The 18,743-nt window shown below is 48.0% G+C and overlaps 1 protein-coding gene across 11 annotated transcripts in view; it reads left to right on the top strand.

Annotated features, from left to right (window-relative positions):
• Positions 1-17,194, top strand: part of IKZF1 (IKAROS family zinc finger 1) — a 96,385-nt gene extending 79,191 nt beyond the window's left edge. For 7 of the 11 annotated variants that reach the window (XM_043872482.1, XM_043872487.1, XM_043872484.1 and 4 more), the window contains 2 exons: positions 4,724-4,855; positions 12,714-17,194. In XM_043872482.1, the coding sequence (XP_043728417.1) occupies positions 4,724-4,855; positions 12,714-13,423 (842 nt within the window). In that variant the 3' untranslated portion in view covers positions 13,424-17,194. The remainder of the gene's footprint in view (positions 1-4,723; positions 4,856-12,713) is intronic. The other 4 variants (XM_043872483.1, XM_043872488.1, XM_043872480.1 and 1 more) reach the window with 1 other exon arrangement.
• The last annotated feature ends 1,549 nt before the right edge of the window (positions 17,195-18,743 follow it).

The raw sequence follows: 18,743 nt of genomic DNA, 5'->3' as shown, positions 1-18,743 counted from the left end.
TTACTTTTCTGGTTTTTTTTTTTTTTTTTTTTTTTTGGTGTTGTTTTTTTTTTTTTTAACCTAGGAGTATGGATTTTCTTTGTGCTTAGTCATCAAAATAAGATGTGAAATCTGGCTCTAAAAATGATTTTTTTTCATGAAGTGGATCAAATGAGAGTGTCCAGGCCATGTTTTCCTTCGTTGGTGTTGGCATCTGCCTGGGACATGGGGTAATTGAAAGACCCTGACCGTCTGTGGTCCTGCAGCTGTCACAGGGTCCAAGGGAAGCTTCATTTTTCCCTCAGGTGCTCTGATGCTTTGCTGTGTATCTGTTGCATCTCAAGATGTTCGGCTCTGATCTGAGACAAGCTGAAGTGAAAAACGTTAACATAGAGACTATGGAAAGGGCTGAATTTACTCAAGGGCCAGCAGTATTGTCAAAAGCACCTTTCTGATTTTCTAAGACATGAGATTTATGGATAGATCAGCTCAAGTTCACCTCTTTCAAAACACTACTCATTTAGCATGACTGCTGGAAAAATCCTCATTGGTATGTGTACATGCTAAGTCACCTCAGTCGTGTCTGACTCTCTGCGCCCCTATGGACTGTAGCCTACCAGACTCCTCTGTCCATGGGCTTCTCCAGGCAGCAATACTGATGTGGGTTGCCATGCTCTCCTCCAGGGGATCTTCCCAACCCAGGGACTGAACCCTCAACTCTTACCTATCCTGCATTGGCGGGCAGGTTCTTTACCACTAGCACCAGATGAAGGAGTAGATGGTAAATGAATAGTTGAGATTTTATCAAGTCTCATTCAGCTTTCTGACTTTAATAAATGGCTCATAAAAAAAATCCACCAGGAAACTCTCAGGTTATTAGTTTTAAATTTTAACATTTATTTTATTTTGTTATTGTGTTTAGATACATATAACATGAGGCTTACTATCCTGTTTCTAAGTGGGGTGGTGATTTTAGTTGCTAAGTCATGTCTGATTCTTGTGACCCCATGGACTGTAGCCTGCAAGGCTCCTCTGTCCATGGGATTCTCCAGGCAAGAATACTGGAGTGGGTTGCCATTTCCTTCTCCAGGGGGTCTTCCTGATCCAGGGATCAAACCCAGGCCTCCAGCATTGTTGGCAGATTCTTTACCGACTGAAAGGGAAGCCCCATTTTTAAGTGTGTTTCAGTGCTATTAAGTGAATTCAGTAATGCTGAGATTACTAATGGCAGCTGAGATCAGAGGAAAGAGTAGTCAGTATCAGAATAAAGTCCTAAAAATTGAGTAGTCTTGGCATCAAGGAGTAGGATGTCCCCCACTGATCTGGGGTCAATCTGGGTCCAACATTTGATTTCACTGGGCCTTAATCTTCTCACCTATAAAATGGGGAGATTGCATCAAGTTATCTTTTAGCTTCCTTCAAAGTGTAAGTTCTATTTCTAGAACAAAGGCATTGTAGCTTAGTGGAAGAGAGGAAAGTAGATATCAATAATAATAATAATTTATCAATTTGTGGCCAAACCCTCGAGTAGGAGATTAAGGGATGAGAAGATGATTATAGTCCTTTAAAATAAAATGTAAATACTTGATATTACATTTTTCTGTTAAAAAAAATGGGTCTTGGAAGTCAGTGCTTTTAATGAATGATTAAATAAGTCATTTATTTACCCAAGAAGTATTTACTGAGGACATATTATATACCATGCCAAGTCCTACTGAAGATCAGTTCAGTTCAGTCACTCAGTTATCTCAGACTCTTTGCGACCCCATGGACTGAAGCACACAAGGCTTCCGTGTCCATCACCAACTCCTGGAGCTTGCTCAAACTCACGTCCATCGCATCGGTGATGCCATCCAACCATCTCATCCTCCTCTTCTCCTCTTACCTTCAATCTTTCCCAACATCAGGATCTTTTCCAGTGAGTCAGTTCTTTGCATCAGGTGGCCAAAGTATTGGAGCTTCAGCTTCAGCATCAGTCCTTCCAGTGAATATTCAGGACTGATTTCCTTTAGGATGGACTGGTTGGATCTCCTTGCAGTCCAGGGTACTCTACTGAGATAGTAATCTGAATTTCCCTCCAAACTATTCACATGGAATTGGGATGACAAGATGAACCAGAGGCCCCAGCAGAGTTCACAGGTTGCCTCCACTGTTTTCATGACTAAGCAGACAAGCCCTAATGTCCAGTGGGCTTCTGGGAGCTTCTCCTTCACCCAGTCCTGGATGCAAGCTTCTTTTCTGACTCTGTTTCCGAATGCCACTAGGCCCACCTAGGTGGGAGTCAGGCGGTTCCTGCCTGACCGACCTCATGGAAAGGCTCTGAGCAGAGATCTGCATCATGCCCTTACCTGAACGCACACATTAGGGACTCCCTGGGGCTGGAGTCTCCTGTGTCCCTGTCAACACACTTCTCTGTCAGGGATGTGTATGTTACATAGTACCCTACCGTCAGAGTTCATTTAGTCCTGAGATGTGAACTGACTCCCTTTGGGGGCCAGATGGTTTGGAATTCCACACAGTGGCTTTCAGTCCTGTTCTCAGGAGATGAGAAGGCTTCTCATGTGAAGTTCACGCTTGTGGAGGATCCATAAACGCCCTCTGAAGAAGGTCCTTCAAGGCTGCGTCAAGGCGCAGGCAGGCAGTGGGTGAGGGCTTCACTGGGCTGGGGCCGGCTGACCTACACTTTCTGTGCATTTCTCACATGCATCCCTCCCACACCTCCCAGGACCAGGCCTCACGAGCGTGCACATGGGCCCTGAAACAGGCTTGACCCCTCCAGTCCACCTTAGGTTGAGGCCATTCTTTGGGCTTATATAAAGACAAAGCCTGGCTTATGAGACTTGGCCAAGATTTGATTTTTCTGAGTATGATTTTATTTAGGAAGAAGCTTTCTGGTCATCCACTGTAATTTCCTAATGTCTTTATAGAAAACGTAAGTTTCTCTTGAGCCTCTAGGTGTGTAGATTGCATTAGAAGCTTGGGGAGAAATATATCAGAGGGCAGAGAAGCCAGTGGTCTGGGAGGTCAGGACTTGTGGTCCCTCGCTGTGGTGGCTCTGAGGGTCTCAGGAGGCCCCTTGGCCTGGCAGAAAGGAAACCCAGCTCGAGGTGCTGTAGGCACCCTGGGCAGGCCACAGAGTCTGCGTTTGCAGAAAAGGATGGGCATGTCAAGAAGCATATCAGCTTGATCAAAAAGACAGCCGGTACAATTGACTTCTATGGACTTTATTCATACCCCTCCTATAAATCAGGATGTGGGCTATTATGTTTACCCATTTAATAAGAATCCCATATTACCAAGGCTAAAAAATAACATTTGCCAGTGGTAATAACTGATTTGAAATATATTTTTTCAACGTGGCATTGATTGTGAAGCAATGAAAACATAAAATGCTTAGAATTAGGGATTTTCCTGGCAGTCCAGTGGTTAAGACTCTGAACTACCAGTGAAGGGGGCACAGATTCGATCCCTGGTCAGGGAACTAAGATCCCATTAAGCTTCATTGACCCGCAAAAAAAAAAAAAAAAAAATTAAAAAAGGAGAGCTAAAGAAAAAAGTGCTTAGAATTGCTCAGAATTGCTTCTGGCCTCACAAACTATGCTGGGGCCAGAAAATACAGGGGAGCCATGGGGGAGAAAGGTCTGAATGCTGCATGTGTATCTTCTGGGGTCATGGGATGTTTTCAGCACAAAATTGGTGTCAAATTTTGTCAATTTGCCCATCTTATTGGAATAATATAAAGTGTATCTGGAAAAATAAAAGTGGGAATTGGCATTTTTAAAAAAGAAAAGTAATGTCCAATGTTATATTAAAACATTGCTGTCATCTGGAACTCTTTGAAGAATAGGCAGATAAATCAATAATAGAAATGGATAAACCTTCCAGAGACGCTGTGATCAATCAGCGTGTCCTGTATAAGAAAGGAAGACACACAGCGTGTGGGATTTCAGTGAACTTTACAGAGTTGGTTTGGGAAGGACTGATTAGCCATTAGGAAGAAAATCAGTTTAGATTTTTAGCTTCTTATATATTAGGAGAAATTGCAGGGAGATGAAAAAATTGATATTTTCAAAAATCCAACCATAAAAATTAGAACACAGAGAGGCTATGCAGAATATATATCTGTATCTTCAATTATGGAAAGAAAGGGATAACATAGCAAAGCAAAGGTCAGCTAGAAGTACTCCCTAGATCACCTCTCATCTCCACAATTTCTAGATTCCCTACAGTGCTTGTTCTTTGACTTTCCAGGTTGCTGTGTTCAGGGCCCAGGAACTCCCGAGTTCTTTCCCCCTTTTGCCAGGGTTGGCTGCAGCATCCTCGTGGCCACGTTTCTCCTACGTCTCTGTTCATGTGACAGAGTCAGACCCTTAGGTCATTTTTAGCTGAGAGTTCATTCATTCGCAAGAGGGCTGTTGTCCGGAGTGACTGAGTGAGTGGCCTGGGGAGTATTTGAAACGTTAAGAGGACTTGTCAATGGGACACAGTTGTAAAATCACAGTCCAGCTTCTGGGGAGAGTGGTGGTGCTTGTTCCCTGATCTTAGGGGATGAGGAAGGTGTCATCAGCTCTGATCCTCCTCTGTCTGGCTGGCAGGGTTGCTGGGAAGATTAGAAATAATCTCAACGAAGATCCTGGCTCTCGTAGGCACTTAACACATGTCAGATTTAACGCTGGGTGACGAGACCGAATCCTTTGACTGTAAGCGTTTCTAAACTGGTCTCTCTAACTGTCTTTGACTTTAGTCATTAAAGAAGAAACTAATCACAGTGAAATGGCAGAAGATCTGTGCAAGATGGGATCGGAGCGCTCCCTCGTGCTGGAAAGAATATCTAACGTCGCCAAACGTAAGAGCTCTATGCCTCAGAAATTTGTTGGTAAGAGTTAAATGTTTCCTGTCTCTTAAAAGAACAACCATGCGGGTGCTTTAGACGGTGATTAGTTGAGGGAAGAAGAAAGGAAACATATCTCATTTTTTCGAAAAACAAAAGCAAAAATCAGCAAGCTTAACATTTCTCAAGTCTCTCGGAATGGTTTTCCGATAGGCCTCTTGAAAATACCAGATCTTCTCCCAGGGGCTGTTCTTAGAGGTGGTTTTGCAAGGTCTGGGGTACCTGGTGAGGTCTGCTCTGTGTCTTTTGGGGATGGCTGGTCAGTGAGCCCAGGGCAGAGGGCGCACCACCCAGACCCCCAGCCCCAGCAGCCTTGCTGAGCCTCAGTGGCTCCTTTGTCCAAAGTTCATAATACTCCCCACGGGGGCTACTTCAGAGTCTAAAAGGCAGAATTGCAAGGCAGCTGGCCTGTGAGGTACACAGCGCGGCGTAGGCACGGCCGCGATGGCTGTTTTCACTGCTGACTGTATCTGTGCCGGGTGCTGTCAGGGTGGGGTAACCCTCTCCTCCAGCGTAGACGGTGGGCACACCACAGCCGTGTGGCCCAGCCCGACACTGGGAGTGTAACTAGGATAACACCTGGGCAGGTGGGAGGGCATAGGCACTGGGCGGGGCCTCAGCGGGAGGGTGTGAGTTCACAGCCCTGTGAGCTGTCGCCGTGTAAGACACTCGCTTCTGCAGCCTAAGTCCCGTCCTCTACATGTCTCGCAGGGTTTTATGGGCCTCTGGTGACTCAGACAGTAAAGAATCTGCCTGCAATGCTGGAGTCCTGGGTTTGATCGCTGGGTTGGGAAGATCCCCTGGAGGAGGGCATGGCAATCCACTCCAGTATTCTTGCCTGGAGAGTCACATGGACATGTGATTCCTCCTGACAGAGGAGCCTGGTGGGCTGCAGTCTTGGGGTCTCAAAGAGTCAGACACGACTGGGTACTTAAGCACACACACACAGGATTTTATGAACACAGAGTAACACCAGGATGTGACAACGTTTAAAAGCCCTCAATGTGAAGATGATGTTATAAAGATAATATGGAAAGAGGATGGGGGGCGTGGGGCGGTCACATCTGGGGAACTGATCAGTAAAGGCTTGTGAAGTTGACAGTGACTTTGAAGTAGGAAGAGGATCGCCGCACACTTTTGACAGTGGAAGAATGGAGCAGGATTCTGCGTAGATCAGAACAAATGCAGATCAATGGTGATGCTGGCTGGGGACTTGAGGGGGATGTGTGGGCAGGCTCGAGAAGCAGGGCAGATTTCAGGGTGAGTCACGGACCCTCGAGGAACCCCCTGAAAGACAAAGCCCCAGTCAGCTCTGGTCACAAGTGAATGGCCTTCGAATGCCGAGGTGAGAAATGTAGCCTTAACCCCGCAGGCAGAAGACAGCACTGGCACGTCTTTAACTGGAGGCACGTCTTGGAAAATAGAGACCTCTGGTGCCAAAAATTGATTGGAAATGGGAGAACAGGGGGCCTTGTTGGCCTGGAAAGAGGAAGGTACAGGGGAGAGGCTGGTGAAAGAGGAAGGTGGGGGACACTCGGGTGAGGGAGACCGCAAGTCATGGGGCCTCAGGGACACGGGCGCCATCGACAGGTTCTGGGAATTGACAGTCTGGGTTTGGTCTGTCCGCTTTGAAGGACTTTCTGAATGATGCCCCATGGGAACCTGGGGAATGTGTGTTAGGAGAGAGGACAGTTCTAGAATGGGGTCAGTAGTCAGTCAGGCCTGGGTTGGGTGCTGACCTGCAGGAGGGGACAGGACCCAGGGGAGGCCAGGCTCTTGGGTTCCAGCCTCTCTCCGACACTGAAGAAAAGGCTCCATTTTGATCATGTTTTAAGTAGAGGTTTGTCATAGGCCTGGAGTTGGGAGGGGTGACAGGAGGGAAGGATTCAGTTAAAAAACACTCTTGCAAACCACTGGCTGGAGACACAGTGTGGGGAGTCACCCACACGAGTGTGAGCCTTTAGACTGTGAGAAATGAGGAGGCCTCTCACTTCCTGAGCAGAAGGGGGGTGAGGTGACTCAGAGAGCTGACTTCTGGGGGTGGAATTTCAAGCAGCGCCAGGTGGGAGTGAGAGCAGGGCTCCCCACCCCTCCCAGGAGGCCGTGTGTGGTAGAGGAGGGATGAGGGCCCTTGTAACCGGGGGAGATGGAGCAGCAAGTGTGTCTGAGGATTGATGGACCGTCATGGGCCCTGGGGAGCTGGGTACCACTTCCTTCTTCAGAACAGAAAACTGGAGGATGCCAAGGAAGAAAAGTTGCTCAGTCATGTCCAACTCTTTGCAACCCCATGGACTGTATTGTCCCTGGAATTCTCCAGGCCAGAATACTGGAGTGGGTAGCCTTTCCCTTCTCCAGGGGATCTTCCCAACCCAGGGATCGAACCCAGGTCTCCCGCATTGCAGGTGGATTCTTTAGCAGCTGAATCACAGGATGCCAAACAAGGGCTTTGTGAATGGGTGTTTCAACCCCTGTGGCTGATGGAGACTTCAGACCAAATTACCATCTGTGAAACTCCACTGTAGCTACCTCCAGCGAGAGCACAGTTTAGGTGTTGTATTGAGATTTAGATATTTTTGTGTTAAAAAAAAAAAAAAAAATATATATATATATATAAAGAATAAAAAAAAAAGAACAAACAGAACCCCTCTCTCTGATCAAGCAAAACTAAGGTTAAAAGCAACCCCTGGGGAGACGTGGACCACACAGGAGGAGGGGGCTCAGAACCAGCCGTGCACGCTGCAGCTGTCGCCCCAGGAGTGTGGTGACTGGCAGTTTATTTCTAGGATAATGCCTCTTACCCCCACGTCAGCTTGATGGGGTTTGCATCAACCACTCCTCCCTTGTCATGGTTTCTCCAAACCAAAAATCTAAAAGGAAATGGACCTCCAAGACCTCTCTTTACCTCTAGAAGCTGGGTTTATCTTCTTATATGATTTCAGAAGGAGTGGGTGGGAATCCAGCTGTCAGTGTGCAAGCTGGCGCACTGGTGGGCTGAAAGCGCTCCCAGTTTTCGCCCAGGAGAGGCTCAGACCCAGCCCTCCTGCTGTCCTGCTTGGTCGCTCAGTCGTGTCCGACTCTCTGCAGCCCCGTGGGCTGTAGCCGCCAGGCTCCTCTGTCCATGGGATTCTCCAGGCAAGAACACTGGAGGGGGTTGCCGTTTCCTTCTCCAGGGGATTTTCCCGACCCAGGACCAAACCTGCACCCCCTGTGTCTCCTGTATTGCAGGCAGATTCTTCCCCATTGAGCCCCTGGGGAAGACCCTTACTACTATTTCTGTTTATTTTGAATGATCTCTTAATTGATTGGACTTTGCATGCAAGCAGCTGTTTTCAAGAAGCTTCGGTAGGTGTTCTGTTTCCATAATCGTGTCTGTGTTTGAGGAGGTCTGCCTGCTGCCTTTCTTCTTGAAGAACATTATGACGAGGGAGGTTGGTCACTGTCTTTGTTCCCCCAGTCTAGGACTTTCTAGATTTTGCCATCATGACTGACGGCAAGATTTCCATTTTCTGTCTGAGTGCCTGAAGAGTTTTTTCTTTAATCTAAAAGTTCAATACAACTAGGTTGTGTCTTGGTGTTTTGCATTCTGAATAAAAATTTCCTGACATTTTAATCTGGGGATTCCCTTCTTTTCTCTTTTATTTCTTGGAAATTCTCTTTTTTTATGAATATGTCTTTTGTTCCATCTGTTATGATCTCTGTTCAGAGATACCAGTTGTCCTTTATTGAAGAGTTTGTTTTCCATATCGGTTAGCATTTCTCCAAGTTTTTTTGTTTGTTCATTTGTTTGTTCTTGCCTTTTTCACATTTATTCACTGTTACTATCTTGCATTTTTCCTCTAGGTCAGTGATTCCATTTTCAAGAGATTATGTTCTATTACTTGCTATTTCTAATCCCTGTATTATCTGTAAATAACACTGTTTGGACCTCATTTTGTTTCCTGGGATCTAAAATCTCCTTTTTCATCTTATTGTATTGTTCTAGCCTGCCATGGTTCAGTATCTTTTTAATTGAATTCATGTCACAAAGCAGTTATGAGACATTCTTCTCTTCCTTGAATTAGGCTTTTTCCGAGGATGGGCTTATTGGTCTGTTGTACTTCCTTTCTCCCCTTGTCTTGCCAGAAAATATATTCACGGTAACCATAACCTTTTCTTTTCATCTTGCTTATTTGACTTGGGCTGGTAGAGCTTGACTGATGTTTGCTATGTTCTTCCCATTGTATCTGAGATGTGTTTTTGTTTGTTTGTTTTCTGTGAGAACTCAGCTTTTCTCAGTCCTGAAGGAATGCCAGGCATGAGGTTGGAGGAGTTCAAGGAAGGCCAGGTGCAGCCTTTGCTAAAAGACTTCCTCTGTGCCCTCTCTCCCTCTCCGTTGTTCTGAGATTTGGTTAAACGCCCTGAACCAGTGACCACTGTCCCTGGTTGGGAAGTGTTCCCAGCTGCCAGAGGATGTGCTGGCCCTTGGGGTGTTTCCTCGCAGTGTGCCGCGTCGAGGACTCACGCGCATCTCCCACCTAGTGAATCAGCCTCAGCACTCCGTCCTCCAGTGTCCTCCAGTAGGAGAGGTTTCAACTGCTTTTTGATCAGAAGTGAAAAAATACTGCTATTTGAATTGATTCTCTGTGGATATGAGGATGTTAGGGAAACTGCTGAGGATTTTGCTGCTTCATACTTAAGGTTTTATAAGTAAAATCAGCTGTCAAGCTTAGCCATGTATCTCATGCCAGAATTTTCTTTCCTTGATTTTTATAAGTATGTATTTCCTTAGACTATGTACCTTTCTTTAGGATTCTGCCAAAGTGAATGTTGTGGGATTTTCTCACTCTGTGGAAGATTAAGGGAAGAGAAATTCTGTGGGTGGTTTCAATATGCCACATGGGTCTGAAATATATATAGGTTTTTCCCCCCTACATCCTTTTATTGTTGATACCCAGTTTAAAAAAAAAAAAAAAGTTGCTTAGGAAAGCACAGAACCATGACTCTGGGGGAAACAGGATCATTAGGTGGGAAAGCACCATTTTGGGTGGAGCTATAAGCACTTTATATGTGTCACAATTGTATCAGAATTGTCCTGAAGCCCACTCCCTTCCCCGCCCTGCCAGGCTTTAATGGATGGATAGAGGAGGCAAAAGGAACTCATTCTCTTCTGGGGTTAATGTCACCAGACATTTATCACCTTGATACAAAAATGGGGGGGGGTGGAAATCACATGACTTCTGAACTGCTGTTCAATGACCTTAAATAGGGAGAAACACCACTTCTGTGGTCCCTGCCACCCAACTTCCATAGAGATTCCGATACGTCCTGGTTCTGCAGATGGTGTGGCTGGCCACGGACAAGTTTCCGTGTCATGTAAGGGTCACGTGGTACCGTTGTCAGGGCACGTGTCACTCCTGACTACCAGCAGATCAAGATGAAAGGGAGCCAGGCCGTTGTACGATACACATCCCAACAAAGCAAGAAGCAGGGCCTAAGGATGCTTTCTAGTCTGAGGCAGCACACTGCTGGATAGTTGTCAGTGGTCTCAGATTGCTGAAGGGTTGTTAATAAGTCTAGGAACTATGGAGCAGTTTAACCTTCTGTTGCTGGAACTGGCTGCAGGCCATGACGTCAGTGTCGGTGTGGGAGGTGTGGGGGTCTCCACCGTGATCGGGCTCACCAGCCACCGTCAGCCATCACCTGGACCCTTGGGCAGCCAGAGGCATCCTCACTTTTGCCTTCCGTCCGTCGGGCTGCCCAGGTGGCATGAGTGGTACGGAACCCAGCTGCCAATGCAGGAGACATAAGGGATTCAATCCCTGGTTTGGGAAGATTCCCTGGAGGAGGGCACGGCAGCCCATTCCAGTATTCTTGCCTGGAGAATCCCCGTAAACAGAGGAGCCTGAGGGGCTCCAGTCCATAAGGTTGCACACTCGACTGAAGCAACTTAGCACGCATGCACACACGCGATGGAGAGGGCCCTTCTTCCTGCAGAGCCTTCCAGCTGCCTTTGGTATAGTCTTCCCTGGGTCTACCCTTCCCGTCCATCTGCTCGGGGCGCTGGCTCCCCTCAGCCATCCATCCCAGCCTCCTAGCTCCCTCTCCCCTCCGTTTCCTCCTGCTGCTCCCGGTGTGGGACACACACCACGGTCTGCAGCTGGTGCTTAGCAGCTGGAGGATGAACTGCTCCATGGTTCCCAGACTTATTAATAATCCTTAAAAAATCTGTGACATTAACTGTCCAGAAATAGGCCTCATCATACTAGAAAGCAGAACTAAGTCCCCACAGCAAACCTTCCTTTTCCGTCACAGAACTTCTCAGACAGGGATGCACCCTGTATGATTATGCAGTGTATCTGTCTCCCCTGTGGGCTGTGAAGGACGTTCCTTTTTTGCCATTCTGTCCCTCCTGTCTGGTCCAGGGTGGACACTCCTTGGAGATGTGTTGAGAGAAGGAGAGAAATAGAGCGAGAATCGAAACGTAAACAGCTCAGACCTGCCTCTGAGTGCCCCTCCTCCCACGACTTGTTAACTAACCACCACTGAAATAAAGTGAATCAATAGACCTTAACAATGAGGCAGACAGTTCACTCATGAATTTGCTAATTAAGCCGAGGTTTCCTACTGAGCTTAGAACCTGTACATCAAGAAGGTGTTATCTTCAAGGATCTTCATTTTATTGCATTATGAAAACTTGTACTCAAAAGCTAATTACAAGAAGTCAAATCTTTTCTCAAATGTCCCCTTTCCAGGGGAAGCGAGCTCGCTGCCTCCTACCAACCATGATGTTAGGTATTAGGCTTCTTGAGGCCAAACTTGCTGACGAGTCATTGACAGTAATTTCTTACAAATCATTCCTGCTCAGTAATTGCTTGAAGGAACAAGTAAATGTCACTGGAGCCTTTTCAGGCTGCTCTCAACTTTCTATCAACTTTTCACCAAACGATTGCAGCGTAGATTCCTTGCTGCTAAGAGCTGAGAAGCAGGCGTGGAATTAGAGGCCAGGGAAGATGTGGAGGCTGATAACATCTGATGGTGCTTTTCACTGACCCAAGTCAGAGCTGGGTTTTTGTTGTTGACAAGACTGATACCATTTCACTATGAAGAATATAAAGTTTCTGTATTTTTGATTAAGCTTTATTCTACAGTACTATAGTTATGAACTTAAAATATATGACATATCACACATTGTTATAATCATATAATTGCTTGAATTAAATAAATTAGTGATGTTAACCAGCCATTGTGAATTACTTAGAACTCTATATGAAAACATATCATTTCAATATTAATTTTAAATTAAATATAAAAATCTTTAGCACTTCCCAGGTGGCGCTAGTGGTAAAGAACCCGCCTTGCCAATGCAGGAGACATAAGAGAAATGAGTTCAGTCCCTGGGTTGGGAAGATCCCCTGGAAGAGGGCATGCAATGCACTCCAGTATTCTTGCCTGGAGAATCCCATGGACAGAGGATGCTAGCAGTCTACAGTCCATAGGGTCGCAAAGACTCGGACACGACTTAAGTGACTTAGGACACTCAGCACATTCAAAATGTTTATTAACACCCAGAGTAAACACAAGTATTGGTTTAGTATTTGAATATATGCTGTTTAAGTTGGCACGCCATCCTTGGTTCGCCTGTTCGTTTATTGATTTGTGTAGACAAATTGGTTTAAATGCCAGCCCCGGGCAGGGCGCCATGCCAGGTACAGGGCAGGCAGAGACTTGTCAGCTTTGCCCTATTTTGCTGATGTCCGCCTTGTGTGTCTGCCCGAGATTGTTGCCCCCACTGGTGCAGATGTCAGCTGTTGCCGCCGGGCACAGAGGTAACCTGGGCCTCACTGACTGTCACCGCTTCCCACAGGGGACAAGTGCCTGCCGGAACTGCCCTACGACGGCAGCGCCAGCTACGAGAAGGAGAACGAGATGATGCAGACACATGTGATAGACCAGGCCATCAACAACGCCATCAGCTACCTGGGGGCTGAGTCCCTGCGCCCCCTGGTGCAGACACCCCCCGGCAGCTCCGACGTGGTCCCGGTGCTCAGCCCCATGTACCAGCTCCACAAGCCGCACGCCGAGGGCCCCGCGCGCTCCGGCCACTCAGCCCAGGACGGCGCCGTGGAGAACCTGCTGCTGCTCTCAAAGGCCAAGTCCGCGTCCTCGGAGCGCGAGGCATCCCCGAGCAACAGCTGCCAAGACTCCACGGACACCGAGAGCAACACGGAGGAGCAGCGGGGCGGCCTCATCTACCTGACCAACCACATCACCCCCCACGCGCGCAACGGCCTGTCCATCAAGGAGGAGCACGCGGCCTACGACGTGCTGCGCGCGGCCTCCGAGGGCCCCGCGGACGCGCTGCGCGTGATCGGCACGAGCGGGGAAGCCCTCAAGGTGTACAGGTGTGAACACTGCCGCGTGCTCTTCCTGGACCACGTCATGTACACCATCCACATGGGCTGCCACGGCTTCCGAGACCCCTTCGAGTGCAACATGTGCGGCTACCACAGCCAGGACCGCTACGAGTTCTCGTCCCACATCACGCGCGGGGAGCACCGCTTCCACATGAGCTAAAGCCGGACTGCGCGAGCCCGCAGGAAGAGCATCCGCGCCCTGCACGCGCCCCTGGGCCGGCAGCCGGGGCTGGACTGGACCGCTGTGCTTTGTCCTCTAGGTGGTACTTCGTTTTGTTCTGAGTTGGTTGATTTGCTTTTGAGAACAGGACGTTTTTCTTGTTAGATGCGGGGTTCCATTTGGAGCCCTCGGAGTGCTCTCTTACTCGACGATTCTGTAGACCGCAGGCTGAAATCCCCTCCCCTGTTGCTTCCTAGAAATCGCCGGCCTCCAAGTGATAGGTCATGTTCGGAGAGAATTGTATAGAAACAAGCGGAAGCCCGGGAAGGAATGAGTTGGTTCCATGCTGAGCGTGGTTTCGCGCACCAGATGGGGTTTGCAGGGTCCCGGGAACCGGGCGCACAGCCCCTGCGCTGTGGCCGTGGCCGTGACCCTGGGCTGAAATGCCCTCATTGCAGCGCCAGAAGCTGCGTGCATCCAGCACCGACAGGCCACAGGTTCCAAAGGAAGATATTATTCTAAGTCAAATTCTGCACACTGCTGGGGAAAATGAAATGACTATTGGGCAGAGGGAGGGGAGGGCTTGGAGAGCCTTTTGGATTCATTCTCCTTTTCCAAACTTGGTCATGACATTGCCCAGCCCATAAGCCTCCAGAGGCCTGTTGTCCCATGGAATGAACTCTATTTCCGTGGGGCACCTGGGCCCATTGTTCTCTGCTCTCTCATCTCCTAAGGGCCCCCAGAGTCTATCACTACATTGTTAACACCGGCCCTGAAATTTAGACCTTAGTTCCTTTTGAAACGTTCAGATGATAAAACCCCTCAGAAACCAAACCTTTATTCTGAATTCCACACTCACGTCTGGTTCTGTCCTCCTTCCTGCCGGGTTCTGCCTGTGACCAGAAGCCTATTTCTTGCAGAAAGTCTGTCCTGAACTTCATTTAACGTTGTGTTTGTAGCTCCAAGCATGGGTTTCTTGTTGTGGGTGCATTTCTTTCCCTGCCTTCTGTGTATAGTGTTCCCATTTTAGTATATGTGCTGCCGAAGTGAGCACTAGTGTTCCCATTTTAATACCCACTGAAGGATTCAGAATGACCATTTTCAGGTCAAGGGAATGTGGCAGGTGGAGCCCAGAGGCTACTGCTTACACACAGCACCTGTTTGTTTGAAACCACACTTTCCAACCACCTGACACTCTCTACTCTAAGGACAGAGCTGCACCCTTGTGTCCACCTAGGCAGGATGCACCTTTCTGACTGGGGGAGTGTTTCAGGATCATCTCGTGACCACAACTCCAGGTCCAGGTGGACAGAGGGAGGTGAGGCCCGCCCGTGCCCTCAAAGGCCCACAAAGACGCCCACGGGTTCCGGTCCTAACCTGGAAAGCAATAGAAGAGGTTCACACTGTCATTAAGGACATTCATCTCAACCACCTAGCAGGAAGGGCATACAGTTGCAAATGTCTCCAGTATTTTTCATCACCAAAAATGTCCAAGGTTACCATAAGGAAACAGCAAAAATTGTGCACAAGCATCTCTGCTTTTCAGCCAACTCCAGAGATCCTGGGCTCAGCACTCTTGACATTTGGGGCTGGATACTGTGTTGCAGGGGATTTCCCCAGGCCATCCTAGGCTGTTTAACAGCATGAGGTCAACCCCTGAGTTGGGAAGATCCCCTGGAGGAGGAAATGGCAATCCACTCCAGTATTCTTGCCTGGACAATCCCATGGACAGAGGAGCCTGGTGGGCTACAGTCTATGTGGTCACAAAGAGTTGGACACGACTGAGTGACTATCACTTCACTGGTCACTTACCCAATAAATGCATGTAGGACCCCCCAGTTGACAACCAGAAATGCCCCTGAGAAGAAAAAGGTGTCCCTAGTGGAGAACCACTGCTCTAATTGAATTGTAAACCAATCAAGGGTCTGGAAGCCTTCCAGAGATGAAAGCCCTGCCATGAATTTCCCCAGTCAGCAGTCTCGAGTGTGACTCCTGTTCCTTTGGGTTCATTTTAATTCTCTCAATGAACTATCCCACCTTCAGTCTTCAGAAGCTTACCTTCCCAGGTGCACTTGAGTTTTGTGGAAAGGGTGGCAGCCTAGTGTCCTTGAGTCATGGGGTTCTTTGCTTACGGAACTGTGTGATGTTTTGAACCTGGAAATGGACACAGTTGTAGTGACTTGGTCAGTGACAGACTAAGGCACTGGGTGAGGGGCAGAGGGGGACTCTGGGCTGTGGACAGCACTAGTTCAGTGTGAAGTTACAAAGAAAGATCCACCTTATCCCCCTGAACACGTATATTCAGGGTAAGAGACTGCTTACATGTCCAGTTTGCAGACAGGGTCCATTGGCTGAACAGAGTGATCTTTTCCCCTGTGGCTTCAAACAGACCTCAACCCACCACTGTAAATAGTGGCTGAGGAGTTGTTTTCCCCTCCCTCTCTCCACCTTCTGTAACCAATATAACCTTATTTACACACCTTTTGTTGTGGTTTTCTAATGTAACACCCTTTTTCTCTGAAACTATTGTATTTAAAGTAAGGTTTCATTAATGCCAACAAGTAATGAAATTATGCTTGAAAGGTGGCCATGTTCTGTACCCAAAGCTGTTGACATTTTCCTTCTAGCTGGTAAAAGTAGTGTTTTGCATGACCTTACCCGTTTCACTCTGTGGTTTGTTCAGCTGTTGGAAGATATGAGTGTGTGTCTCGGGGACCACTGTGGATGCAGTAGGTTTCATGCACTCTCATTGTGTTGAAAATAAATATCAACCAAAGGAGGGGCACCAGGAGCAGGTGGATTCCATTGATCATGAGAACTCCCTGTCTGGCATTCCGGCCCATCCCGGTCACCCAGCTCCCTTCCACTGGACCCTACTCTTCACCCAGGTCTTCCTGCATCACTGTCTTAGAGCGTGGGCTTGTCCTTGTAGAAGAGACATTAAAAAGAATCGCGTTACTCTTGCTTTGTCACCCAAGGGCGTGTCCCAGCACCTAGCATTTCAGATACCAGCACGTTTCACTTCCAGTTCAGAATCAACCAAAAATGAGATCTCAGACTCTCCATCAAGAAAGACAGCTCTCTCAATGCGATGAGAGTTCTTTTTTTGTTTTTTGTTTTTTTCTATTTTTGTGCTTTTTCTTGTTTTGTTTTCAGTGGGACTTTCTTAGCATCATCTTCTTGCCAAAACAAAAGTAAGATGCCATGGACTTCTGTAGACCAGTCGTGAAGTAAATCTATTTCTCTCGTTCACTTATGTTCCAGCAATAATGAAGGGGCAGCGCTACTCAGAATCCAGATCTCTCTCCTTCAGTTTAGTGTTTTTTTTTTTTTTTTACTTTAAAAGAAACCAAAATTAGACTTATTTAAGATATACGGACATCAGAAATTGAAAGAAAAAAAGCACATATGATGTTGGTGCGATAGCATTCACTGTGAACAAGTGTGACCAGAGATGAATATGCAATCTTGTTTCCAGTACTTTCTAACATACTTTTTTACAATGTTGTATGTGGTGACTGTTGAGGGTCCAATTTATGTGCGTCTATCTAATGCATCTTTGGGTGTGCAGCCGCCAATCTGGCAAATACTTGTACAGACTGTAAATGAGAAAATGCAGTTGTATTTCCAATCTGCCTCTATGATGATGTTAAATTATTTCTGTTTTGCTGTGAACAAGGGGTGTGCCCTTGGAGGAATAGAGTATCCTTTTGTACACATTTTCAAATGCTTACTCTGTGGTGATAGAACTAATAAATGCAACGAATACTCTGTCTGCCCCATGCTGTGAAGCCCACGCTGGTCTTGAGAGAATCGCCCCGCAGACCTGCCACCTGCTGCAGACTCCCTCCGGGTCGAGGAGGAGGAGCTGGGCCTGGGGGCGGGTCCCGGACAGGGCGGGATCATATGTGATCATGCGTGTTCGCTGCTGCCGCCAGTGCATCGGTTCACTTCGGCAGGCTGAGCACCTCCCGTTGAAGTTGTGCTGGGCTTGGGGTACTTGTGGGTTGGAGGGTGAGTGGAGGTCGTGGGCAATATAACACACGTTCCCCAGCTCTTAGGGCAGTGCTTAATGCCATGCGCAGCGATGGGCAGCCGGGGGGAGCACAGAGGCGGGGGCTGACCGCAGTGACCACCCTGGGGGCACTCCCCCTGCTGAGTTGCACGTTTAGGGCAGGGGGCGCAGGGCTGGGGGGTCTCAACTCTGTCTGCCACAGACTTGCACTGCTCGAGATACTCGGCCCTTTGGGAGAACCAGCCAATGTGTGGGCTCAAATCTAGTAAATAAGATGAAGTGATCAAATGTACACGGTTCAACGTTTGACCCAAATGGGGTGAAACTTGAATGAAATCCACAGACTGTCCTGTTGCACGTCAGGCCCTGGCATCAGGGGCTTTTCCTAAGTGTCGGTGGCCGGGGCAGTATCCTTCAAAGACGTTTTCGGCAACCTTAAGTTACTGCGCTGAATGAACGCGTGGCTTAGAGAGAGGTGAAGACACAACCATTGTCAGATCCAGTGTCACAGTTACATCCTGTCCTTTCTCAGTGCACGGGTTCAAGAGATAAAGGGTGTCTGCGTTAACTCAGAAACGACCTAGGCTCAATTTAAGGCACTCCAGAGTGGCGGTGGTGGGCGGGGAGGGTGGGGTCTGACTGTGAGAGGGAGGAACCAAACGTGTCTGTGTGCACCTTACCAAGGATAGTGAGTGTGTCTACAAGCGGGCTTCTTTGGTGACTCGGTAAAGAATCTGCCTGCAACACGGGAGACCTGGGTTCAATCCCTAGGTCGGGAAGATCCCTTGGAGAAGGAAATGGCAACCCAGTCCAGTATTCTTTCCTGGAGAATTCCACAGACAGAGGAGCCTGGTGGGCTACAGTCCATGGGGTCGAAAAGAGTCAGACATGACTAAACGACCAACACTCAACTAGAAGGGATCTGAGGAGGGCAGGGGCCTGCCCTCATCTCTCAAGCTCATCGACTGAGCTTGGGAAGGGGTTGAGAAACAATCCATCCTGGAAGCCAGGAAGTGGTAACAAGTGAGGGTGGAGTTTCAAACCCTCACTTCAAGAGCATTCCGTAGGATGATAGACTTCACTTCTTGGTTTTCACTACCTTTTATATTATTGAAATCATGCTAAGAATGATTATCCTCAGCATCTTTTTGATGCTGTAAGCCATTAAGCTTCCTCTGGTCCCCTTGCAAGCCCTCAGTGAGTCAGGGGTGCACCCACCCCATGTGCCCAACCTGGTGAGCCCCACTCTGGGAAGTGGGCCCTGGAGGGTGTTTCCCCTCATGGGGTGATGGTGAGGAGCAGAAC

Source organism: Cervus elaphus, chromosome 18 (genome assembly GCF_910594005.1).
Source record: "Cervus elaphus chromosome 18, mCerEla1.1, whole genome shotgun sequence".
NCBI lineage: Eukaryota > Metazoa > Chordata > Mammalia > Artiodactyla > Cervidae > Cervus > Cervus elaphus.
Note: the sequence above shows the minus strand (reverse complement) of the source record. Positions and strands in the feature narration are given on the sequence as shown.